This window comes from Salvelinus sp. IW2-2015, linkage group LG19, assembly GCF_002910315.2.
Source record: "Salvelinus sp. IW2-2015 linkage group LG19, ASM291031v2, whole genome shotgun sequence".
In the NCBI taxonomy this organism is placed as follows: domain Eukaryota; kingdom Metazoa; phylum Chordata; class Actinopteri; order Salmoniformes; family Salmonidae; genus Salvelinus; species Salvelinus sp. IW2-2015.
The window spans coordinates 26,294,295-26,320,884 of record NC_036859.1 but is presented as its reverse complement, the minus strand read 5'-3'; the positions used below and the strand labels follow the sequence as shown (position 1 = coordinate 26,320,884).

The 26,590-nt window shown below is 42.1% G+C and overlaps 1 protein-coding gene across 2 annotated transcripts in view; it reads left to right on the top strand.

Annotated features, from left to right (window-relative positions):
- Nucleotides 1-26,590, top strand: part of LOC111979445 (ephrin type-B receptor 1) — a 482,851-nt gene that overhangs the window by 342,049 nt on the left and 114,212 nt on the right. For both annotated transcript variants that reach the window (XM_024009990.2, XM_024009989.2), the window contains exon 5: nucleotides 22,431-22,766. In XM_024009990.2, the coding sequence (XP_023865758.1) occupies nucleotides 22,431-22,766 (336 nt within the window). The remainder of the gene's footprint in view (nucleotides 1-22,430; nucleotides 22,767-26,590) is intronic.

Genomic DNA, 26,590 nt, shown 5'->3' with positions numbered 1-26,590 from the left:
AAATAACGTTTCAGGTAGCCTTCCACAAGCTTCCCACAATAAGTTGGGTGAATTTTGACCCATTCCTCCTGACAGAGCTGGTGTAACTGAGTCAGGTTGTAGGCCTCCTTGCTCGCACACACTTTTTCATGTTCTGCCACAAATTTTTCATAGGATTGAGGTCAGGGCTTTTGTGATGGCCACTCCAATACCTTGACTTTGTTGTCTTAAGCATTTGGCACACCTTAGGAAGTATGCTTGGGGTCATTGTCCTTTGGAAGACCCCTTTTGTGATCAAGCTTTAAATTCCTGACTGATGTCTTGAAATGTTGCTTCAATATAATCCACATAATTTTCCAACTCATGATGCCATCTATTTTGTGAAGTGCGCCAGTACCTCTGAATGAACAATGAACACTTTTATTTTAACTTAATATAATACATAAATAAACACACGCACACAGCTCTGAAGTGACAATGATACTGAAGAGTCTGCTTAGGAGACAAATACTCTCAACTGTTTGAATAAAAATAGAGTTTAAGTTACCTGTGATGAATGTTGAAAACAAAAACTTAAATTTTTATAAGCAGGAAATCCTATTTTAATAATGGGCATGGTAAGAATTGACAACCAAAGTGCGAGTCATAATTCCCATGACACCTTCTAGCAAAATCTGAAAAGCGGTTCCTTCATTTATTCCATAGGATATTTTTAGATTCACTTAAAATAAGGTCTGTGTTTCGTGTAGGCTTACATCACCGTGCCAATTTTATAACTGTGTAGATATCCATAGGACAAGGTAACTCTGATCAATATTGGCTAAATGTAAGCGAAGATAAACTTTTTTGTAGAGTGGATTTATGAAAATATGTTGACAAACGTTACCTTATCCTAGTGAGATTTACACGGGTATCAAAAAGTCGAGGCAGTTTAAGCCTGCATGAAACACAGACCTTATTTGAAGTAGATCAAGACAATCTCTATGGAAGACATGAACGGTAAAATAACGAAGGAACCCCTTTCAAATTCAGCTGCAAGTTATTACAGGAATTATAACGCGTCGACTATTTCTCTCTAAACCATATACCTTTGACTAATCCGGAAACTATCACCTCGAAAACRAAACGTTTATTCCGTTCCGTATTTTATCTAACGGSTGGCATCCATGAGTCTAAATATTCCTGTTACATTGCACAACCTTCAATGTTGTCATAATTACGTAAAATTCTGGCAAATTAGTTCGCAAAGAGCCAGGCGGCCCAAACTGTTGCATATACCCTGACTCTGCGTACAATGAACGCAAGAGAAATTACACAATTTCACCTGGTTAATATTGCCTGCTAACCTGGATTTCTTTTAGCTAAATATGCAGGTTTAAAAATATATACTTGAGTATTGATTTTAAGAAAGGCATTGATGTTTATGGTTAAGTACACATTGGAGCAATGACAGTCATTGATTGATTGTTTTTTATAAGATAAGTTTAATGCTAGCTAGCAACTTACCTTAGCTTACTGCATTCGCTAACAGGCAGGCTCCTCGTGGAGTGCAATGTAATCAGGTGTTAGAGCATTGGACTAGTTAACTGTAAGGTTGCAAGATTGGATCCCCCGAGCTGACAAGGTTAAAAATCTGTCGAGGCAGAACGTTCCTAGGCCGTCATTGAAAATAAGAATGTGTTCTTAACTGACTTGCCTAGTTAAATAAAGATTAAATAAAGGTGTAAAAAAAAAAAAAATCTAATATTAATAATAAATAAAAAAATCTGCAAATCGGCGCCCAAAAATACCGATTACCGATTGTTATGAAAACTTGAAATCGGCCCCGATTAATCGGCCATTCCGATTAATCGGTCGACCTCTAATACAGACCATGCAAAAAGGTTATTCAAACAACCAAAACCTTTCTTGCAGAGCACATAGCATGTCTACCTCTTCCAAGCATTTATTTCCCACTGTTCAAACAGACCACTTTGCAAGAAGACACAAAAAACAACAAGATCAGGTGTGGCGAATTACTAGATGTGGCCAACACACCTGAACACACTCAAATTGACAAGACAAACTACTTGACTGTTGTTGGTAAATGTATACGTATGGAATGGTTTGAATAATGAGACAGTTGTGGGCTCAATTAACACACAGGGCAGCAGGTAGCCTAGCACACATTTAAAATATTTAAGTGAAGATGCATTGAATGCAATAAAATGCTGTCTTTACAGTAACACAAGARGAATAAAATACACAAAAATGGAACTATATACAGGGAGTATCAATACCAGATCAATGTGCAAAGGTACAAGGTATTTGAGGTAGGTATGTACATGAAGGCAGGGTAAGGTGACTAGGCATCAGGATAGATAATAAGTGTAAGTGTGTGTGTGTAGCAGTGGAGGCTAACGAGGGGAGGACGGCACAATAATGGCTGGAACGGAGCGAATGGAATGGCATCGGACACATGGAAACCATGTATTTTATACCATTCCGCCTATTACCACGAGCCAGTCCTCCCCAATTAAGGTGCCACCAACCTTCTGTGTTATGTGTGTGTGTGCACCTTCGTAGTGAATGTGTGTGGGAGTGTCAATGTGGTGTGTGTGAGTGAGTGTGTATATATAGTCTAGTGAATATGCAAAATAGAGTCAGTGCAGATCGTTCCGGTACCATTAATTGACTATTTAGCAGTCTGGCTACTTAGCAGTCTTATGGCTTGGGGGTAGAAGCTGTCTTGGAACCTGTTGGTCCAAGAGCCAAATCTCCGGTACCATTTGCCGGACGGTAGCAGAGTGAACAGTCTATGGCTTGGGTGGCTGGAGTCTTTTTCGAGCCTTCCTCTGACTGCCTGATATTGAGGTCCTGGATGGCAGGGTGCTCAGCCACATTGGTGTACTGGGCTATCCGCACCACCCTCTGTAGCGCTTTGCCGTCAAGAGCAGTGCATTTGCCATACCAAGCAGTGATGCAGCTAGTCAAGATGCTCTTGATGGTGCAGCTGTAGAACTTTTTGAGGATCCGTGGGCCCATGTCAAATCTTTTCAGCCTCCTGAGGGGGAAGAGGTGCTGCCTTGCCCTCTTCACGACTGTGCGGGTGTGTGTGGACTATGTTAAGTCCTTAGTGATGTGGACGCCAAGGAACTTGAAGCTCTTGACCCTCTCCACAACAGCTCCATCGATGTGGATGGGGACATGTTCTCCCCTCTTTCTCCTATTGTCCATGACCAGCTCCTTGGTCTTACTGACATCGGGGGAGAGGTTGTTGTCCTGGCACCACACTGCCAAGTCTCTGACCTTCTTCCTAAAGGGTGACTCATCGCCGTTGGTGATCAGGCCTACAACCGTCGTGTCGTCAGCAAAACTTGATCAGGAAGTACAGGAGAGGGCTAAGCAGGAGGTGTTGTTGCCGACCCTCACCACCTGGGGCCAGCCCGTCACGAAGTGAATAGATGACATCGATCTTCCTCTACTGCAGCCCACAGTCCTCATTATACTGATAGACAAAGCAGACACACCAGCTAGCATCCATACATACACTATACTGGGGAGCCAATAAGCCTATTTATGCCGTCATACTTATCTAAACATGTATTAAAACAATATGCTAAGCTCTTCACAAGTCCCTGCCGACACACAATTATAGCGGAGAACACTGAAGCCCCAAAACGCTTGTTTACTTTGGGATTCAAATGCCTCTGCAGAGGCTGTCTTAACTGGTCTACTATTGCATGAACACCCCCCCCCCCCCCCACACACACACACACTGGCCCTACATGCCTTAGGCAGAGGATCTAATTAATAGGTATCCAACTCCTCACTACTTCTCAACAGCATCACTGGAGCTACAATATCATTATTTGTCTGGTTGTGTATTTATTTTATCTTCGCTTATTCATAAAGACCTATGCTAATTGGATCAGAGACGGGGTATAGTGTCCAGTTCTGTTCCCCTGGTCTGGCTGGTGCTACCAGAGCTGTCAGTGCGTGTTACAGTATACTGTAGGTGTATGTACAGTGCATTTGAAAGGTATGCAGACCCCTTGACTTTTTCCAAATGTTGTTACGTTACAACCTCTTTCCCTCATCAATCTACACACAATACCCCATAATGAGAAAGCAAAACCCGTTTTTTTTTAAATTTTGTCAAATAAGTATTAAGTATTCCGAACCTTTACATAAGTATTCAGACCCTTTACTCAGTACTTTGTTGAAGCACCTTTGGCAGCGATTACAGCCTCAAGTCTTCTTGAGTATGACGCTACAAGCTTGGCACACCTGTATTTGGGGAATTTCTCCCATTCATCTCTGCAGAATCTCTCATGTTCTGTCAGGTTGGATGGATAGTGTCACCGCACAGCTATTTTCAGGTCTCTCCAGAGATGTTCAATCGGGTTGAAGTTCGGGCTCTGGCTGGGCCACTGAAGCACATTCAGAGACTTGTCACGAAGCCATTCCTGCGTGGTTTTGGCTGTGTGCTTAGGGTCGTTGTCCTGTTGGAAGATGAACCTTCAACCCAGTCTGAGGTCCAGAGCGCTCTGGAGCAGGTTTTCATCAAGGATCTCTGTACTTTGCTCCATTCATCTTTCCCTCAATCCTGACTAGTCTCCCAGTCCCTGCCGCTGAAAAACATCCCACAGCCTGATGCTGCCACCATCATACCTCACCGTAGGGATGGTGCCATGTTTCCTCCAGATGTGATGCTGGCATTCAGCCCAAAGAGTTCCATCTTGGTTTCATCAGACCAGATAATCTTGTTTCTCATGGTCTGAGAGTCCTTTAGGTGCCTTTTGGCAAACTCCAAGCGGGCTGTCGTGTCTTTTACTGAGGAGTGGCATCCGTATGTCCACTCTACCATAAAGGCATGATTGGTGGAGTGCTACAGAGATGGTTGTCCTTCTGGAAGGTTCTCCCATCTACACAGAGGAACTCTGGAGCTCTGTCAGTCACCATCAGGTTCTTGGTCAAATCCCTCACCAAGGCCCTTCTCCCCCGATTGCTCAGTTTGGCAAGACGGCCAGCTCTAGGGAGAGTCTTGGCGGTTCCAAACTCATTCCATTTAATAATTATGGAGGCCACTGTGTTCTTGGAGACCATCAATGGTACCCTTCCCCAGATATGTGCCTTGACACAATCCTGTCTTGGAGCTCTACGGACAATTCCTTCGACCTCAAGGCTTGGATTTTGCTCTAAAATAGACAGGTGTGTCACTTTCCAAATCATGTCCAATCAGTTGAATTTACCACAGATGGACTCCAATGAAGTTGAAGAAACATCTCAAGGATGATCAATCAACAGGATGCACCTGAGCTCGATTCTGAGTCTCATAGCAAAGGGTCTGAATACTTATGTAAATAAAGTATTTTGTTTTTTTGTTTTCAATACATTTGCAAAAAAAATTATAAACTTTACTTTGCTTTGTCATTATGGGGTATTGTGTGTAGAACAATAAAGAAAAACATACACTTTTAGAATAAGACAGTAACGTAACAAAATGTGGAAAAAGGGAAGAGGTCTGAATACTTTCCGAATGCACTGTATGTCAACAGCCTTCTGCTCTGCCGAGGCTCTACTTCAAACAATGTCGCTCTCCTCATTTCCTCTTCCTCTAGGGGAGGGCGCCAAACCCTCTGTCTCCCATTACGGGGCCCACTAACCTCGGCTCCGCTACCCGCCACCGGTTGCTTTTGGGACAGGCTCGCGCCACGCAACTCTCCCCTCTTCCTACCAACCGCCAGGCTTTCACCAGCCTTACCCCAGTTCCCTCACAATGGGCTTAGCCAGGGATAGCCTGCCTGCTGGGTTCACGGGACCCCTCTCTGTATGGGGGAAAGAGGTAGACTGACAGGCTGGTCGGTAATTGGTGGGAGTCGGCCAATGGAACTGTTGCTGATTAGTCCGTTGGGGAGAGATGAGATAGAGATGGAGGGGAATAGGGGAGAAGCATRCTGTGGCTCCACTGTGTGAAGAGGGAAGGAAATTGAGAAATGAAGTAGCGTGGTTGGGCTTATGGAGAGATGCAAAGACACTGTGTGTAGTACTGTGCTACAGTTAACTGTAGGGAATGGAGAGAAATGTAGAGGGTCTGCTTGTGAGTTAACAACTACTCTAGGGAGATAGTAGAGATGTACAATATGTTCACTTAGAAAAAAGGGTTTTAAAAGTGTTCTTTGCTGTCCGCCATAGGAGAGCCCTTTTAGGTTCCAGGTAGAACTCTTTTGGGCTCCATGTAGAACCCTGGGTTCTACATGAAACTCAAAAGGGTTCTACCTGGAACCAAAAAGTGTTCTTCAAATGGTTTTCCTATGGGGATAGCTGAAGAACCCTTTTAGGTTCGAGATTGCAACTTTTTTTCTAGGAGTGTTCTCTGCTATGGCCTACAGTATGGGACATGCAGAGATATTCAGAGGAAGATTATATAGTGTGGTATAGCCAATGTGGAAAAAGGCAGGGATGTGGTTCGAAACATGCAGGGATGTAATTCACCATGTTTTGAAGCTTGAGGTGTTGGTAGAATCGTTTGGATTCAATGACATGCAGGGTATTGGAATGCATGGTATCAGCACAAATGAAGAGACAGACAGGGAGACAGAGGAAAATACAGAAAGGATTCCAGTACACTCATTACATTCCTGGCCTACACCACAATGGCTTGGTGTCCTGTGGCTCCAGTCTCATCTTACAACTGTGGCCAAGCTTCCGGATGCTTCCTTGATCTCTGTGCACACTGTCTGGACCTCAGGCCACAAATCCATATCATTCTACACTGAAGGTCTGTATCCATTAGCACTTTGAAGTCAACCTGGGTTGGGCTGGCCTTGGTGGGCTAGCTCGAATTGCGTTCTCACTGCCTACAGAAATGAGAAATTATGTAATGTTGCTAGGTAGCCAATATGTGACTGTGCAGCTGGCTTCGCTAATGTTGCTAGCTAGCAAGATGTTGAAGAATTTAATTTACCCTCACCGTGCTGTTACCCCATACTCCTGCCAGTGCCAGCCAGACTCAGAGCGATGTATTTAGCTTGCTAACGTTAGCTAGGTAGGTAAACAGTTAGCGTCATTGCTAGCATAACAGGCTAGCTACCTTAATTCCTACCTTGCTTGCCATTGCATTGGGTATTAGCTAGCTAGCTAGCCAAGCAAACCAGACGACAGGTTTGATAGCTAACGTTAGCTAGCTAGCTTGTTTCAACTCCTGATTTGCTAGCTAACGTTAGGTAGTTAGCATTCGAGGGCTGACTGTTCTCATAAAAGTCTATTGTGTAGTGCAAAAATGAATGAAGGATCCAGATATGTTGGTAACATAGCTAGCAATGAGGAATCGGCTGAGAAGCTGAATCTGCCCGGTGTCGGACTCGGGCCCGGAATCAATACGAATGACTGCCCAGAATCGGCCCAAGTACATTGGGCCGTTTCCGTCTACTGTAATTCAGCCGACTTTGCCGGTATCGTACCAGAATCCCTCCAGAAGCAGCCTGATGCAAATTTAAATAAATGTATACAAAATTACCCGATTTAGTAATTTTAAATGTTACTATTATACATTTTCTACATACAAATTATTAAAAAAACATTTTATGTCGGAGGAAACACCATACACCTGGTGATCGTGTCAGCGTGCATGCGCCTGGCCCACAACAGAAGTCACTACAGCGCGATGGGACAAGCATTTTTAATGCTTATCAAATGCCTTGCAGAAAGTATCAAAAAACTAAAATACTACACAGGGCTCTTAAAGAATTTCAATTAAATGTTAATTGTATTTTTTGATCACAGAAACAATGAGAAAATATGGAAAAATAAATAATGAAATGTTAATTATATAAAGCAGCCCGTGTAATCATCTGCCAGAGAATAGCCCCAATCGGCGAGCCCCAAGTATTACATTTGGGCCAGATAACTGACACCGGAATTGGCCTGAGCCCCAAGTAATATATACATTTGGGCCAGGTAACTCTCACCGGATTCGGCYCGAGCTCAAACCCCGCATCCTAGCCAAAAGTAATATTGCCTAAGGCGGCCCAGACTCGGGCCACATGACGTCGGCCGAGTCTGACTCTCAGCCGAGTGCCCAGACACTCAGACGGAATCGGCCCAGATCCACTGTGCTAGCTGGGAATTTGTGTGATGTCTGGCTACTGCTTGTTCATTTGCTAGCTAACAGCAACAAGCCCAGATGAGCTAGCTAAACATTGTGTCAGCATCCAGCWGTGATCAGCTGGTGGTTGCATACAGTAGTAACGGCAACACCAGCCTGAATTCTAATCAAGCTGACTCCAGTTGTGAAGCTGGGCTGTGCTGGCATGGGTTTCCCTCGATCCAGCTCTAATTTTAGAATTCCATTTGAGCCAGCTCGAATTTGACCCTAATTTTAAGTGCCAGTGGAAACGGGGCTTAAAATAACAGGCTGAGAGAGATATTTTCTCAGGCTTGTCGCTTTTCTCATTTGTACCCTTTATCCTGTTCTCCTGTGCTCGTTTTCACCTTATCTTCTCCATTAATTCTCTCCCTCACACGTTTTCACATGTTTTACTTGTCATGTTCTTCTTTTTTCCTTCTTTCTTCTCCCCTCTCATTCTTTCTCCTTCTCCTTGCTCTTTTTCCTCCTCCTTTTCTTTTTTCTCTCATTCTCTCCTTACCTCTCCTTTTTTCACTTTCCCTCCTCTTCCTCCTTCTCTTCCCCTCTTCCTCCTTCCCTCATATTTCTCCTTCTCTCCCCCTCTCCTTCTGCAGTGGTAGAGTAAGTAAGCTGCTGGCTCTGCCAGTAATGCACCAGTCAACAGAGCTAAGCCAGTGTAATTGCCTGGTCTAATCCCTCTGCCTGCACTGTTGCCTGGCTGCAGAGAGAGAGAAAGATATGGTGCTCCGCATTAATGTGTAGAATAGCAGGAAATCAGCTCTAAAACAGCAACATTTTCTCTCATGGCARAGTGTGTAAAATAGCATTAGATTAGCTAGAGAACTGAAAATGTTTTGCTCCGACCTTGCGGGGGGCCCCGYGAAACTGCACTACGCCACTGACACACACATACACATACACACACTCACAGACACAGACCTCAGACACACAGATTCAGACACACACAGACTCAGACACAGGTAGTACTCGCCCTGTTAAATGAGATTCTACTTCCATTAAATCTCCTGAGCTCCCTTGTTAGGGTCTGATATTTGAGCTCTTGTCCATCAAGCAGTCCAGCTTCCTTCTGTTGGTCTTTGACATTTCATGTGATTGATATGGTGGCACATGTGCTCTTTAGTGCAAGGCTTAGGTCTCGTAGTGTCTGCCCAGAGCAGAGCTGATGTGAACTAATTGATGGATAGTGTGTAGCATTTGTGAATGAAACCTATAAATTAGGGCTGTGACGGTCTTGGAATTTCAGGTTACGGTTACGGTAATTGGCCAGGCCAATGTAGACGGTCATGACATAACCGGTCAGGGGAGGGTAGGGGGGAGGGGTCACAATTCTGTTTGTACACCTGGATGGATATGCTTCTTAATAAAAACATACTTGAAACAAGCCCTTACACTTAGTTATTATCATGATATTTCATTTTTATTCAGCATATTACTTATAAATATTAATCAACAAATTAAGAAATGCCAGGTTGGAGAGAATCTGTCGCATTTTCATATTGAAACAACATTAACAGAGTACAAATAAAGATACAGTATATGCCTACCTTGTTCTTGTCTGTTGGCTTAAAAAAAGACAMAAAACCATTCAAACGAAGTCCGCAAAACGTCACAAACCCTGCTGCTGCTGTCATTCGATGGCAGTGGCATTGACATATTTTATTCAAAGAGAGGACACCATAAYGAGAGAAATAATGTAGCCTAAGCTACTGAAAACAGGACTTTTACAAGACTGAATCATGATTTGATTCTTATTAAAGAGATGGAGTCCAGACAGACTACTTTAGTAAACTTTCAGAATGGACTTATACAGTACCAGTCAAAGGTTTGGACACACCTACTTATTCTAAGGTTTTTCTTTATTTGTACTATTTTCTACATTGTAGAATAATAGTGAAGATATCAAAACTATGAAATAACCAAAAAAGTGTTATACAAATCTAAATATATTTTAGATTCTTCAAAGTAGCCACCCTTTGCCTTGATGATAGCTTTACACACTCTTGKCATTCTCTCAACCAGCTGCATGAGGTAGTCACCTGGGATGCATTTCAATTAACAGGTGTGCCTTGTTAAATTGTATCATTTATTTTCTTCTTAATGCGTTTGAGAAAATCAGTTGTGTTGTGTCAAGGTAGGGGTGGTAAAATGAAGATAGCCCTATTTGGTAAAAAACCAAGTCCATATTATGTCATGAACAGCTCAAATAAAGAGAAACGACAGTCCATCATTAATTTAAGACATGAACGTCAGTCCATGCGAAAAATGTCAATAACTTTGAAAGTTTCTTCAGGTGATGTTGCAAAAACCATCAAGCGCTAAGATGAAACTGGCTCTCATGGGGACCGCCACAGGAAAGGAAGACCCAGAGTTACCTCTGCTGCAGAGGATAMGTTCGTTAGAGTTGGGGCGGCAGGTAGCCTAGTGGTTAGAGCATTGGACTAGCGGAAGGTTGCAAGATCAAATCCCCGAGCTGACAAGGTAAAAATMTGTTGTTCTGCCCCTATACAAGGCAGTTAACCCACTGTTCCTAGGCCGTCATTGAAAATAAGAATTTGTTCTTAACTGACTTGTCTAGTTAAATAAAGATTAAAAAAAGAGTTACCAGCCTCAGAAATTGCAGCCCAAATAAATCCTTTGCAGATTTCAAGTAACAGGCACATCTCAACATAAACTGTTCATAGGAGACTGTGTGAATCAGGCCTTCATGGCCGAATTGCTGCAAAGAAACCACTACTCAAGGACACCAATAAAAAGAAGAGACTTGCTTGGGCCAAGAAACGTGAACAATGGTCATTAGACGGGTGGAAATATGTCCTTTGGTCTGATGAGTCCAAATTTGAGATTTTTTGTTCCAACCTCCGTGAACAGAGGATCTCCACATGTGTTGAGCATGGAGGAGGAGGTGTGATGGTGACACTGTCAGTGATTTATTTCGAATTCAAGGCACACTTAACCAGCATGGCTGAAGGCATTCAGTTGTACAACTGACTAGGTATCCCCCTTTCCCCTTACCACAGCATTCTGCAGCGATAAACCATCCCATCTGGTTTGCGCTTAGTGGGACTATCATTTGTTTTTCAACAGGACAATGACCCATAACACACCTTTAGGCTGTGTAAGGGCTATTTGACCAAGAAGGAGAGTTATGGAGTGCTACATCAGATGACCTGGCCTTCACAATCACCTGACCTCAACCCAATTGAGATGGTTTGGGATGAGTTGGACCACAGTGAAGGAAAAGCAGCCAAAAGTGCTCAGCATATGTGGGAACTCCATCAAGACTGTTGGAGAAGCATTCCTCATGAAGCTGGTTGAGAGAATGCCAAGAGTGTGCAAAGCTGTCATCAAGGCAAAGGGTGGCTACTTTGAAGAATCTAAAATATAGTTTGATTTGTTTAACACTCTTATTTCATAGTTTTGATGTCCATACTATTATTCTACAATGTAGAAAATAGTAAAAATAAAGAAAAACCCTTGAATGTGTAGGTGTGTCCAAACGTCTGACTTGTACTGTAGCGTTTCAGACATGACTGAGTCTGACTTGCCAAGGAGAGGAAAACTGGGCATATTCCATATCCACCCAGAGGGCAGAAAAGGCTTTGATAAACGTTGATTACTGTACTGTTTTTATGAGTCTGGCTCTGTTTGGTTACTACATGATTCCATATGTGTTATTTCATAGTTTTGATGTCTTCACTTTTATTCTACAATGTAGAAAATAAAGAAAAAAACTAAACTTGAATGAGTAGGTGTGTCCAAACATTTGACTGGTACTGTACAGTAGGTCTATAGAGAGCATCGGTCAAACTCACACACGCAAACCCCCATAAAAGCACCCGTCAATCAAAGTCACCAGCGTATCAGACACAACAGCTAATATTTCTCCTTTCCTTAAAACGTATTAAAAAACCTATTCTGTAAGGACAGACGCTGGAAGATGAGAAGCAAGTACAGGGAGTGAATATTTAATAAATAACTGACGTGAAACAAAACAAGGACAGCGTCTGGACAGGGGAAACAAAACGACATTAATGCTAACACAGGGATCAAACTGAGGAACAGACAGATATAAAGGAAGCAATCAACAAAGCCTACCTTAGGCTTTCCTGAAAGTAGGCTATAAGATAATGAATTGATAGTGAAAGGATGAAGGGGACAGCTATGCTATGGTATGAAGATAAAATTGACAATCATTAAAATAGAAACAAATGTCCATAGCCTATTTATCAGCGACGCTGATTATCGTGGGGGAGAGTGTTGGAAAGATTTTTCAAATACTGTGRGGAGCTATTCTAATTTGAATGGATGTAAAAAATAAAAAAATGACTTYGTTGACTGAGAATACCAGCTGTTCACTTTCCTAAATTTGACATTTGCGAGAAGCAGGCCAGGTACTTCTATGTGTGCTCAGGTGCACGCGCTCCATCAACATTACTCACATGGAGTGCGTAAATGATGGTATAAAATACACCAAAACTTTTTTCCCATAAATGTAGCAGGTTTTTAATACACGTATTAACATAAATAATTATAACCAGGGATTAACGGTACATTTTTTGGGGGGGTCTAGGGCAGCATATCGGCCAGGACCGGGCCTGATCAGCATTGATTAGTCTATAAATGAAGAAAAGATTCAGTATCAAATTATACCATGCCAAGTTGGAGAGGATTGGCACATAGTTCATTTGACACAACATTAGAGCATTATAGGACTCAGAGCCAGAACAACCTTGTCGACTGCTGTTTAATAATTAATGAATAGTCAGACACATCTAGCCTTTTTTAGGAGAAGACCGATTTATTTATTTACTAGCAAGCAATGAAAATGTGCATTGTATAAAATACACATAGAACTATTTTTTACTGAATAGCCAAAGCCTATAGCGCTCTAGATCCCCGCTTCTAGCGATGAGCTGCTCCAGCATCAAAGGACCGTTGGAAAGAGGAGGAGATGTAGAAGGTTTAATAGACAGACTAAGTTAGCAAAAAAATTGCTTATAATCATTATTGRACATTCTGGCTATTAGGTAAAGTTTATCTACATGAAAATAAATAAATAAAATCCATAAGGAATATAGGCCTATTTAAACAGTTTTGGCAGTTTTTTTTTTACGATGGTCTTTATCCATAGTTTTCAGTTACAATTACCGTCACAGCCCTACCATAAATGTACAAATATCTACTTGGAGAATTAAGATTTCTGAGTGGTTTAGTTCCCCCTCTGAAACAAGGCAGCTTTTCTTTCTTTATTCCCAAAATTCCCCAGTCAGTCTGCGCTCCAGATCTCCACACAAGGAGTTGTAGTGAGTCCCCGAGGAGCTGTTCCATATCGTAAAAACAAACACAGTGAAGGAAGCCCAGCGAAGCTCTGAGATTGGCTTAAAGGGCCCGGCTGAGTAAACAATGTGGCGGGCTGTTTATTTGGGGGGGGTGAATTGCTCTTGATATCAGCAGGCATCCCAGGGAGTAAAAACAGGTGCTGTGGCCTTTTGGGGCCCCGCCAAGATATGTTTCCCTTTCTGCCATGCTGGTGGGCTATAGACATTACTGTCTAGATCCAACTGCTACACAGAATGCTCTATAGCTCATCAGTTAGATGGCAATGGTGGGGATGAATTTGACAGTGACACTACTGGGCATGAACACAGTACATACATACACGCACACACCCAACTCATACACGCACACGCACATACTCATGCGCGCACAAACACACACACACTTTACACACACTACCCCAACCCACCCCAGCCCACACAAACTGTCACCCCACTGTCACAAACACTCCAACCAATCGAACACATTACTCTCAGTAACCAAAATGCTTGATGATCACGCAGTCGTCTTAATTGTGGCGGCTGACATGCAAGTAACAATCAAGGCTGACTAGTGTGGCTAAATTAATGCCAGGCCAGGAGCTCGGTAAGTAATGCACTCGACAAATTAAATCTCATGGCAAATTAAAACAGCCAAGAGCAGCCGTAATAGCCTGCAAATCACCGGTTAAGTGGCAGTCACATCGGATTTCTCCATCCTTCACTGCATAGGGGAATCTATGTATCTAGCAACCGAGATGAGATGCTCACACCTCACCTCTCACAGCCATTTTGTTTTGTTTTATGCCTACTTGAAAACAGACAGCACACAAGTATGCAAATATGTAAAACATTAAGGACACCTTCCTAATATTTAGTTGTCCACCGCTTTTACCCTCACAATAGTCTCAATCCACCGGGGCATGGACTCTACTAGGGATGCCGGCACATGTTGACTCAAATGCTTCCCACAGTTGTGTGAAGTTGGCTGGATGTCCTTTGGGTGGTGAACCACTCTTTTTTTCTTTTCTTTTTTTTAAAGGGGTGGATCAGCTTAATATTGTGGAAAGAATGTTGCTTCCATCAATGTAATTGTCTGCATCATTTCCAATCCCCCGTATATTTTTGGGGTAAATATATCCATACACGCATGCATACATATATACATACACATACCTATTCTTATTTAAAGAATATACCTTTATTATTATTCCCAGCAAACCCTACCACCGATCCCCCAATWGGAGTAAACTAATAAACACTTCGGCTTTTACCTTCAATTTATACATCTTATACACATTTTACAGACACAGTCTAYTTTACAATAGTTCTCTCTTGTTTGTTCTTAGTCCTTCCTCTATTTCTGATGTCCATCCAGTTTAATTTCTATTTGTAACTGTGCTATTTCACAAAAGTTCCGAACCTATATACATTTTACAGATCCCATATGTTTTACATTGTTTATCTTGTTATTAGTCCCACCCTTCAGCTCCATTCAACTCCTCCCATCTACCTCTATTTGCCATATATTTTTCAACTGTGCTGTGATGCTTCACAAAATAATTGAACCTTTCTATTCTCATAGCTCCTACAGATTGTAAATTTAAAAAAAAATGTTTTTGCAAAAATTATTATTATATCATTGATTGATTGACTATGGCTTTCCAAACCACCCAGTATTGCTATCTGTAGCGTTAGTTCTAGGCAAATTTTGCAATTCTTCAGCCATTCCTGGACCTGTGACCAAAAACGAGCTACATATGGACAATACCAAAATAAATGATCTAATGACTCTGCCTCCTCACAGCAGAATCTGCAGAGCTGGGAAGATTGTATCCCCCATATATATAACATTCTATTAGTTGCAAGAATTTTGTATAGTAATTTAAATTGAAAAATTTGAAGTTTTGAATCCGGCGTTGTTTTGCGTATCAATTCATTAACCATGTGCCATGGAATGGGTACATCAAATCTCTTCCCAACTATTTTGCAATTTATATGGCACACCTGTCAGTTTTTTGGTCCTTAAATGAAATTGGTATATGTTTTTATTTTTCACACTTTTCTTTAACCATTTATGTTCTTTAATACAGGGCCGACATACAAGTTCCTTACTTTTTTCCCCTTCTACTTGCCTCTTCCATTTTTGTGGTAATGCTGCAATTAATTGGTTGTAATTTTGGGTAGAGCAGACATTTCCATATGTCTGTGTTAGCTGCATGTGTGACATAACTCCACCAGTCCTATTTATGATATCATTCACTGAAATGATACATTTTTTAAAMATTTCTTCGAAAAATACAGTTTTTTTTWATCAATTAGTATATTTGAATTTAACCACAATATTTGTTGTATTATTTGTTCTGTCTTTTCAGGTGGATTAAACTGAAATTGCAACCAACTTTCTAAGGCTTGTTTAAAAAAGAAAGATATTTTGGAGATTATTTCCTTTTCAAACAACCGAAAGTGAGCAGGTGTAATCTGAATAAAGGGGAAAAGGCCCTTCTTGAACATAGGGTGAGACATTCGTACCAATTTACTAGAGAACCAGTTTGGATTTAAGTATAACTTTTGTATGATAGATGCCTTTAGTGAGAGGTCTAATGCTTTAATATTTAATAATTTCTGCCCTCCGAATTCATATTCGTTATATAAATAGGCCCTTTTAATTTTATCTGGCTTGCCGTTCCAAATAAAATTGAATACTTTTTGTTCATATAATTTAAAAAGCAGGTCACTAGGTGTAGGCAAAACCATAAGCAAATAGTCATATCACAGTTGACCTAACGAGTTAATCAGGGTGATTTTTCCACAAATAGACAGGTATTTTYCTTTCCATGGTAGCAAGATCTTATCTATTTTTGCTAACTTTCTATAAAAMATGATTGGAGTGAGATCATTTCTTTCTTTTGGGATTTGTATACCATGGTGAACCATTCTTGATACACACAGGAAACTGTTGAGCGTGAAAAAGCCTGGCACCTACTACTATACCCCGTTCATAAGACACTTAAATATTTTGTCTTGCCCATTCACCCTCTGAATGGCACACATAAACAATCCATGTCTCAATTCTCTCTAGGCTTAAAAATCCTTCTTTAACCCATCTCCTCCCCTTCATCTACACTGATTGAAGTGGATTTAACAAGTGACATCTATAAGAGATCATAGCTTTCACCTGGATTGTGTGTGTGTGTGTGATGTCATGTCAYATGCATTTGTTCTATTAGCAGCACACACATGCATTATGTACACTGATGGTCAAATGACACATCCACAGGATCATACAGATCAGTCTTCACGGCAGTATGTGTTGTGATGATTATAGAGTATATGTGTGTACGGTACAGTACAGCGTATGAGCTCTTTATGTGTGTGATCGGAGTACAGCTGTTCTCTTCTCCTATGGCCTATTTCTGCAAACACAAACACTCCTCTATATTTACACTCTCTCATCTCTCATCTCACAATGTTATGTCTTTCTCTCTCTGTTTGTCTCGCTATCGCACTCTCTGATTCTCTGTATGTCTCTCTGTATGTCCCTCTCTTTATGTCTCTTTCTTTTCCTCACTCTCATACAGACACCCAAGTGCTCTAATGAATATGGTGCTTGTAAACCAGAGTTGTTGGTCTGGTTCTCACATGGGAGTCCTGATTATATGGCTTTGGGTAAAAGTGCCGGCTATCTGGAGAGGTGATGTATTCCATCCTTTTTTCTTTCTCTCCTCTCTCTGTCCTCTCTGTGGAGGTCATGACCTCCCTGTCACTGACCCCACAGTCGTCTCCATGGCGCTGAGCCGAGGTCGCCGTGGCAACACTGCCGATCCGTCACCTCTGTGTGTTCTGCTGCTTTGTCCCAGCACCCCAGCGCTATCCCACGTGGCTTAGCAGAAACAATGATTAATTGTGGCTGTGTTGACAGAAGCAACTGCCTGCCCTCACCCCTCCACCATGGGAAACATAAGGGCTGTGTCCTAATACGYTTATACAGCTTCCTTCACTTGTTTCCTTGATTTTCAACTGTCTGACCTCATCCCCTCTAAGATGGGAACTTCAAGGGATGTGTCCTGATACACCTATATGGCTTCCTTCACTTGTATCTGTAATTTTTTTACCAGGATATAATCAGACAATACATGTTCACACACCTTTTAACATGCTGTAACACTAATACTGTATGCAAAACAATAAACTTTGATTTGAGAACTAGATATACTTCACATTGATTTATAAAAGACCTCAAGTATAGCTAGTAGCTATAGTACTGCAGTCTCCCTCTTTACAGCCCCATTCGCTGGAGTGATGGTCTATAATTAGCATATAGAATAGCTGCTCGCTCAGCATTGGCATGTCCAGGAACATTCTTTAAGTGGTGAAAACGCTTCCATCAACAGAGCCGGACTGATAAAAACATTCCACTAATCAAAGTTTATCCAAGCCTTTTCTGCCCTCTGGGTGGATATGGAATATGCCAAGTTTTCCTCTCCTTGGCAAGTCGGACTCAGTCATGTCTGAAACACTTGTGCCTGATTCACACCATAAGGCTGACCTGTACTGCGTTGGCTCTGATGTTTTCCTTTCACATTGCCCTCTCCAGCATGGTTCCAGCAGTTATGGTGGATGTGTAACCAGGCCAGCCAAATACAGCTTGGCTTGGGCCGGTTCTGTTTGGCTCAGAAGTGTGAAAAAGGGTATAGCCTTGTATATCCTACAAGAGGTCCATGATTTGTGTCATCTTGCTTCTGTTTGTTAGTTTTATAAATCAGATACAGATAGAGTACCAGTCAACAGTTAGGACACACCTACTCAATCAAAGGTTTTCTTTATTTTTACTATTTTCTACATTGTAGAATAATAGTATAGACATCAAAACTATGAAATAACACATATGGAATCAGGTAGTAACCAAAAAAGTGTTAAACAAATCAAAATATATTTTAAATTTGAGATTCTTCAAAGTAGCTACCCTTTTCCTTGATGACAGCTTTGCACACTCTTGGCATTCTCTCAACCATCTTCACCTGGAATGCTTTTCCAACAGTCTTGAAGGAGTTCCCACATATGCTGAGCACTTGTTGGCTGCTTTTCCTTCACTCTGCGGTCCAACTCATCCCAAACCATCTCAATTGGTTTGAGGTCCGGTGATTGTGGAGGCCAGGTCATCTGATGCAGCACTCCATCACTCTCCTTCGTGATTAAATAGCCCTTACACAGCCTGGAGGTGTGTTTTGGGTCATTGTCCTGATGAAAAACAAATGATAGTCCCACTAACTAGATATGATGGCGTATCGCTGCAGAATGCTGTGGTACAGTGGCTTTCGAAAGTATTCACCCCCTTTGGCATTTTTCCTATTGTGTTGCCTTACAACCTGGAATTAAAATTTGTATCATTTGATTTTCACAACATGCCTACCACTTTGAAGATGCTAAATATTTTTGTGAAACAAACAAGAAATAAGACAAAAAAACTGAAAACTTGAACATGCATAACTATTCACCCTCCCCAAATCAATACTTTGTAGAGCCACCTTTTGCAGCAACTACAGCTGCAAGTCTCTTGGAGTATGTCTCTATAAGCTTGGCACATCTTGCCACTGGGATTTTTTCTCAAGGCAAAACTGCTCCAGCTCCTTCAAGTTGGATGGGTTCCGCTGGTGTACAGCAATCTTTAAGTCATACCACAGAATCTCAATTTGGATTGAGGTCTGGGCTTTGACTAGACCATTCCAAGACATTTAAATGTTTTCCCTTAAACCACTCGAGTGTTGCTTTAGCAGTATGCTCAGGGTCATTGTCCTGCTGGAAGGTGAACATCCGTCCCAGTCTCAAATCTCTGGAAGACTGAAACAGGTTTCCCTCAAGAATGTCCCTGTATTTAGCGCCCTCCATCATTCCTTTAATTCTGACCAGTTTCCCAGTCCCTGCCAATGAAAATGGTGTTCTCGGGGTAATAGGTGTTAGTTTTGCGCCAGACATAACGTTTTCCTTGATGATCAAAAGGCTCAATTTTAGTCTCATCTGACCAGAGTACCTTCTTCCATATGTTTGGGGAGTCTCCCACGTGCCTTTTGGTGAACACCAACCGTGTTTGCTTATTATCCTTCAGGTTTCGGGGCTGTCGCTGGGCAATACGGACTTTCAGCTCCCTCCAAAGATTTCTCTTGGGTTCAGGTCTGGAGACTGGCTAGGCCACTCCAGGACCTTGAGATGCTTCTTACGGAGGGAGCCACTCCTTAGTTGCCCTGGCTGTGTGTTTCGGGTCGTTGTCATGCTGGAAGACCCAGCCACGACCCATCTTCAATGCTCTTACTGAGGGAAGGAGGTTGTTGGCCAAGATCTCGCGATACATGGGCCCATCCATCCTCCCTCAAATACGGTGCAGTCGTCCTGTCCCCTTTGCAGAAAAAGCATCCCCAAAGAATGATGTTTCCACCTCCATGCTTCACGAGTTGGGATGGTGTTCTTGGGGTTGTACTCATCCTTCTTCTTCCTCCAAACACGGCGAGTGGAGTTTAGACCAAAAAGCTCTATTTTTGTCTCATCAGACCACATGACCTTCTCCCATTCCTGCCTCTGGATCACCCAGATGGTCATTGGCAAACTTCAGACGGGCCTGGACATGCGCTGGTTTAGCAGGGGACCTTTGCGTGCGCTGCAGGATTTTAATCCATTGACGGCGTAGTGTGTTACTAATGGTTTCTTTGAGACTGTGGTCCCAGCTCTCTTCAGGTCATTGACCAGGTCCTGCCCGTGTAGTTTCTGGGCTGATCCCTCACCTTCCTCATGATCATTGATGCCCCACGGGGGTGAGATCTTGCATGGAGCCCCAGACCAAGGGTGATTGACCGTCATCTTGAACTTCTTCCATTTTCTAATAATTGCGCCAACAGTTGTTGCCTTCTCACCAAGCTGCTTTGCCTATTGTCCTGTAGCCCATCCAGCCTTGTGCAGGTCTACAATTTTAGCCCTGATGTCCTTACACAGCTCTCTGGTCTTGGCCATTTGTGGAGAGTTGGAGTCTGTTTGATTGAGTGTGTGGACGGTGTCTTTTATACAGGTAACGAGTTCAAACAGGTGCAGTTAATACAGGTAATGAGTGGAGAACAGGAGGGCTTCTTAAAGAAAAACTAACAGGTATTTGAGAGCCGGAATTCTTACTGGTTGGTAGGTGATCAAATACTTATGTCATGCAATAAAATGCAAATTAATTAATAAAAAATCATACAATGTTATTTTCTGGAATTTTGTTTTAGATTCTGTCTCTCACAGTTGAAGTGTACCTATGATAAAAATTACAGACCTCTACATGCTTTGTAAGTAGGAAAACCTGCAAAATCGGCAGTGTATCAAATACTTGTTCTCCCCACTGTATATGCTAAGATCATGTGACAGATCATGTGACACTTAAATAATGTCCACCTGTGTGCAATCTAACTAATTATGTGACTTCTGAAGGTAGTTGGTTGCACCAGATTTTATTTAGGGGCTTCCTAGCAAAGGGGGTGAATACATATGCACGCACCACTTTTCCATTTGTAATTTTTCAGAATTTTTTAAAACAAGTTATTTTTTACATTTCACTTCACCAATTTGGACTATTTTGTGTATGTCCATTACATGACATCCAAATAAAAATCTTTTTAAATTACAGGTTGTAATGCAACAAAATAGGAAAACGCCAAGGGGGATGAATACTTTTGCAAGGCACTGTAGCCATGCTGGTTAAGTGTGCCTTGAATTCTAAACAAATCACTGACAGTGTCTCCTGCAAAGCACCCCCACCATCACACCTTCTCCTCCATGCTTCACGGTGGGAACCACACATGCAGAGATCCTCCGTTCACCTACTCTCACAAAGACACGTTGGTTGGAACCAAAAATCTCAAATTTGGACTCATCAGACCAAAGGACAGATTTCCACCAGTCTAATGTTCATTGCTTATGTTTTTTGGCCCAAGCAAGTCTCGTCTTCTTATTGGTGTCCTTTAGTAGTGGTTTCTTTGCAGCAATTCGACCATGAAGGCCTGATTCACGCAGTCTCCTCTGAACAGCTGATGTTGAGATGTGTCTGTTACCTGAACTCTGAAGCATTTATTTGGGCTGTAATCTGAGGTGCAGTTAACTTTAATGAACTTATCCTCTGCAGCAGAGATAACTCTGGGTATTCCTTTCCTGTGGCAGTGCTCATGAGAGCCAGTTTCATCATAGTGCTGGATGGTTTTTGCGACTGCACTTGAAGAAACGTTCAAAGTTGTTGAAATGTTTCATATTGACTGACCTTCATGTCTTTAAGTAATGATGGACTGTCATTTCTCTATGCTTATTTGAGCTGTTCCTGCCATAATATGGACTTGGTCTTTTCCCAAATAGGGATATCTTCTATATACCACCTCTACCTTGTCTCAACACAACTGATTCAATTGAATGCATTAAGAAGGAAACAAATTCCACAAATTAACTTTTAACAAGGCACACCTGTTAATTGAAATGCATTCCAGGTGACTACCCCATGAAGCTGGTTGAGAGAATGCCAAGAATATGCAAAGCTGTCATCAATGCAAAGGGTTGCTACTTTGAAGAATCTTAAGTACAAAATATATTTGATTTGTTGAACACTTTTATGGTTGCTAAATGATTCCATATGTGTTATTTCATAGTTTTGATGTCTTCACTATTGTTCTACACTGTAGAAAATAGTTCAAATCTAGAAAAACCCTTGAATGAGTAGGTGTGTCCAAACCTTTGACTGGTACTGTATATCGTACAGACTAGAGTAATGTCCTTTAGTAACCTTTACATGAAAGCTACCCTCTTGGCCATGTCTCTCTTGAAAACGAGTTTCTTTGAGATCTCAATGGGATCTACTGGTTAAATAATGGTTGAATAGAATACTGACAACCTTCTCATTGTGTTTGTCAATCTCAAGGCCTGTTGGCAAGAGATTCACTGAGATGTCAATGAGATAACCTGGTTAAATAAAGGTTCCTCTCTGTGTCTGTTTGTAGGCGTTCCCTCGGGCCCGCGGAACGTGATCTCCGTCGTGAACGAGACTTCGGTGATCCTGGAGTGGCACACGCCCAGGGAGACGGGCGGTCGTGAGGATGTGGTCTACAACATCGTGTGTAAGAAGTGTCGTGCGGACCGCCGTACCTGCTCGCACTGCGACGACAACGTGGAGTTTGTGCCTCGGCAGCTTGGCCTGACAGAGACCAGGGTGTTCATCAGTAACCTGTGGGCTCACACGCTGTACAGCTTTGAGATACAGGCTGTAAATGGGGTCACCAACAAGAGCCCTTACCCTGCCCAGCACGTGTCTATAGACATCACCACCAACCAGGCTGGTAAGAGAATAGTGTGGGTGTGAGAGTTAGGGTTAGGGGAGTGTGTGTATGCATGTGGAGGGGATAGGGAAGATGACGATGATGCAGCAGCAACATTTTCATCATCTGTATACATTGTTGGTGTTTTCTGCTGTACCTGTGTCTCCTATATGGTTTTCATATTTTATTCCACATTGCTCAGCACTAGTTAACACAGCATAATCTCTGTATTTTTGATTCCTGGCCCGTTGCTTCTCCTATCACAATCTGTGCTGGAGAGATGTCATTGTGCTGTACTGTGAATAATGACTTTAAGGATCGAAGTGATGGGGGCAGCTTACTCCAACTATACGAGAACTCACAAAGTGAAATATTGAAACGGTCTCTATTCTTTGGCCTCATCACCCTCTTTTCTCGCATCAAAGCAGTGGCCTGCTTGATAATTGATTGTGTTGGGGGTTGGGGGATTTCCCCCTTTGAAACATGGTGAAGTTAAAACCCTAAACCGAAGACATGGCATATTAGGATCTGTGGCGAGACCAGCATATCCATCCCTCTGCACTATTTCTGCACCCATTGTAGTTCCTCAGTTAAAAAAAGAGAGAAAATGCTGGTTTGTCTTTTGCTCTGTTCCACAAGAGAACATTCCAGAAATGCTTTGTTCTTAAAGGCCCAATGCAGCCTTTTTTATTTCAATATCAAATAATTTCTGGGTAACAGTTAAGTACCTTACTGTGATTCCTCTAAATTTAAATGGCCAAAAAGAAACAAAAATAGCTTCTAAGCAAAAGCAATATCTGATGCAATAATTTAGCTGGGACTGTCTGAGTGGGGAGGGGAAAACTGAAAACCATCTTTTTATGGCAGAGAGGTTCGGAACTCTCTTTCTTATTGGTCTGTTAACTAAGTTACTGCCTGGTGATGTCACCAGGCCAAAACTCCATCCCACCAAAACAGGCTGAAAATTAATGTGGTCTTTTCAAACAACTAAAAGGGGATTATCATAATTTTCACAATTTCACAGTATTTTTCCTTTATTTTGTAAAGTATTTTTTTATATTTTATTGTACTTCTATTAATAGTGTTATTCCATCAATATAGTGTGGACTGCACTGGGCCTTTAAGCATTGGTAGCAAGCCTAAAGTAAATAAATCTGACTTTGGCAAAAAGCACACATTTTTTATATAACGTCTTTTCTACTCAATCTTCTGAAGTTTGCGACAGCATTGAAGCGGCAGCATGGCTTGTCAGAGGTTTTTGCTGTTTGCAGTCTTCTGTTTTTAATGACGCTTTGTTTTCGGCGAGCAGCAATACGGCTTCTCCCTTCATGGCAAAAACCTTGAAACATAACGTATTTAATCCTGGGTGAAATACCTATTGAGGTTTGTTTTTATAGGGCTGAACAGGGCCAGTATTCACAAATCATCTCAGGAGTGTGATCTAGGATCAGGTCCCTCCTCTTACTCATTATGATTTAAAAGCAAAACCGAAATCAGCACTTCTTTTCTTAGATCCTTTGTGAATACAGGCCCAGGCCAGATTCTCTGCTATTCGCTGTGTCTTGGCAACAGTGCTGTAGCTCTTACAGAACAGGCAGTGAGACAAGAAGGGGTCGTGTTTAGTACTACATAATGACCATTCAGACATCTCCTCTGTCAAAGACATTAGCCCACGATTAGGGTAGCCTGAACCAAGCCAGAGAGTTGGACGGCCGCCTCCTCATCCCTCTCTTTCACTCTCTCTCTCTGTCTCTCTCTTTTTTCTCACATCCGAAGACTCTGTCTCTCTCCAACTCCCTTGCTTTATTTTTTCTTGCATCCCTCCCTCCTCACCTCCCCCCCTTCCCCACCCCTCCCTCCCTCCCTCCCTCCCTCCCTCCCTCCCTCCCTCCCTCTCCTCCCTCCCTCCCTCCCTCCCTCCCCCTCCCTCCCTCTCTGGTGACAGAATATTAATTCAGCCACTGGAAATGAACGTTTGGGATATGTTGGTCCTGCCCGGTCCCCTTTTCCTACAGTGTTCTTCATGCTCCCGTGGAGTTTCCATCATGTACATAGTGGCACTTATCAAAGGACCTCGAGCACAAACTATTGACCAAGTGGAAAATGTAAAATAAGACGCATTACATTTAACTGTGTTTCCTAGTATGAGAGGGACCTCAGTCTGTCCATTACATGGAGTGTAGTGGTGTATTGCAGATATGCTGTTTTCGAGTGGTCATTTTGTCGTCTGTGCCATATTACAGTTTGAGGTGTGTACTGTTAACTTTTCTGGGACTTTTCTGTGTTAAACATATTGAACAACGTCTGGTACTTACTACTCTACAAACTGCATGGTTGATAGCAGAGCTTTGGCGCTATGGAAAAGTGAAAGTTGAAGTGTGAAACCACTCCAGTTTTGTGCATAAGCTAACGCATTTTGATGAGCTTAAGTGAATAGCTCCTAAACGTCTTCTTCGATTACATACACCTAAATCATTGTACATTTTTCGAATATTTGATTACACACATTTCATGGGCACAACTGTTGGTTTTAGATTGTGGGGGGACATACATAGTTGTTTTTATCTTGTCGGATAAACACTTACAGACAGCCCTACTTGACCTGATCGGAGGCACCCCATGGTCCTAAAGCACACCGTGCCTCGTTTGTATCACATTCCAATTATGAAACTGGGTTGACATGTTCCCACCGTCCCCTAGTAAAAGTTGCCACCACTGCAACATTTGATTACAACAACCTCCAAGAAAAAGAAACGACTAAGTACACCACTTTCTCTTAGAACGCGAAAGAAGCGGAGAAGGGTGTGCTCTCTTCTCTCTCTCTTCTCTCTCTCTCTCTCTCTCTCTCTTCTCTCTCTCTCTCTCTCTCTCTCTCTCTCTCTCTCTCTCCTCTCTCTCTCTCGTCTCTCTCTCTCTCTCTCTCTTCTCTCTCTCTCTCCTCTCTCTTCGTCATGGCTGACAGTAAATGAGACAGGGAAATGAGAAAAGTAAATAAATTGCTCTGATTATCAGGGTGGCCTAATGCTTCTGATTGTCCTGTTTGAAGGGAGAAATATGCCCTACTTGACAGATAGATGTAGGCTGAAGAAGAGGTGACTGGCGTAATCGGGTCTGCCATACCCAGCCCTAGGAGACTCTTTGTGGTGCTGCTGCTTTCCGACAGGAGGTTTTTCATAGGCAGGAGGCTAGACCAATGCGCCGGGACGTGGTTTTGGCTGTCTGGGAGGAGACAGAAGGAAGGATCGAAGGATCATTTGGGGAGAAAACTTTATGAGGAGGCAGTGAAAAAGTGAAAGACTGAATGTCTGGGGAAATTATTCTTAGCCACACTTACTTGTGCAAACTGTACTGAACTCCCAAACAGTTCAAAAGCGACACAAACATGTTTGCAATCAGTTTCCCATTCATGGGACGGTTAGCATGAGGTTGTAAGTAACAAGAACAATTCCAGACATAGACATATCTGATATGGCAGAAAGCTTAAATTCTTGTTAACCTAGCGGCAACCCCTCCCACATTTCCATTGAAAAGGCAGAGCGGCAAATTCAAAAACAAAATTGAAATATTTAACTTTCACACATTAACAAGACCAATACAGCCATTGAAAGATAACATCTTGTCAATCCAATTCCAACATGTCCGATTTTTTAAATGTTTACAGAGAAAACACCACATATATTTATGTTAGGTCACCACCAAATAAAAAAGACAGACAGACATTTTTCACAGCCAAGTAGGCTGCAGGTAGCATGCACAAGCCAACCTAACTAACCTAGAACCAACCTAAAAACCTAGAAAAAACTCCCTCAGATGACAGTCCTATAACATGTTACACAATAAATCTA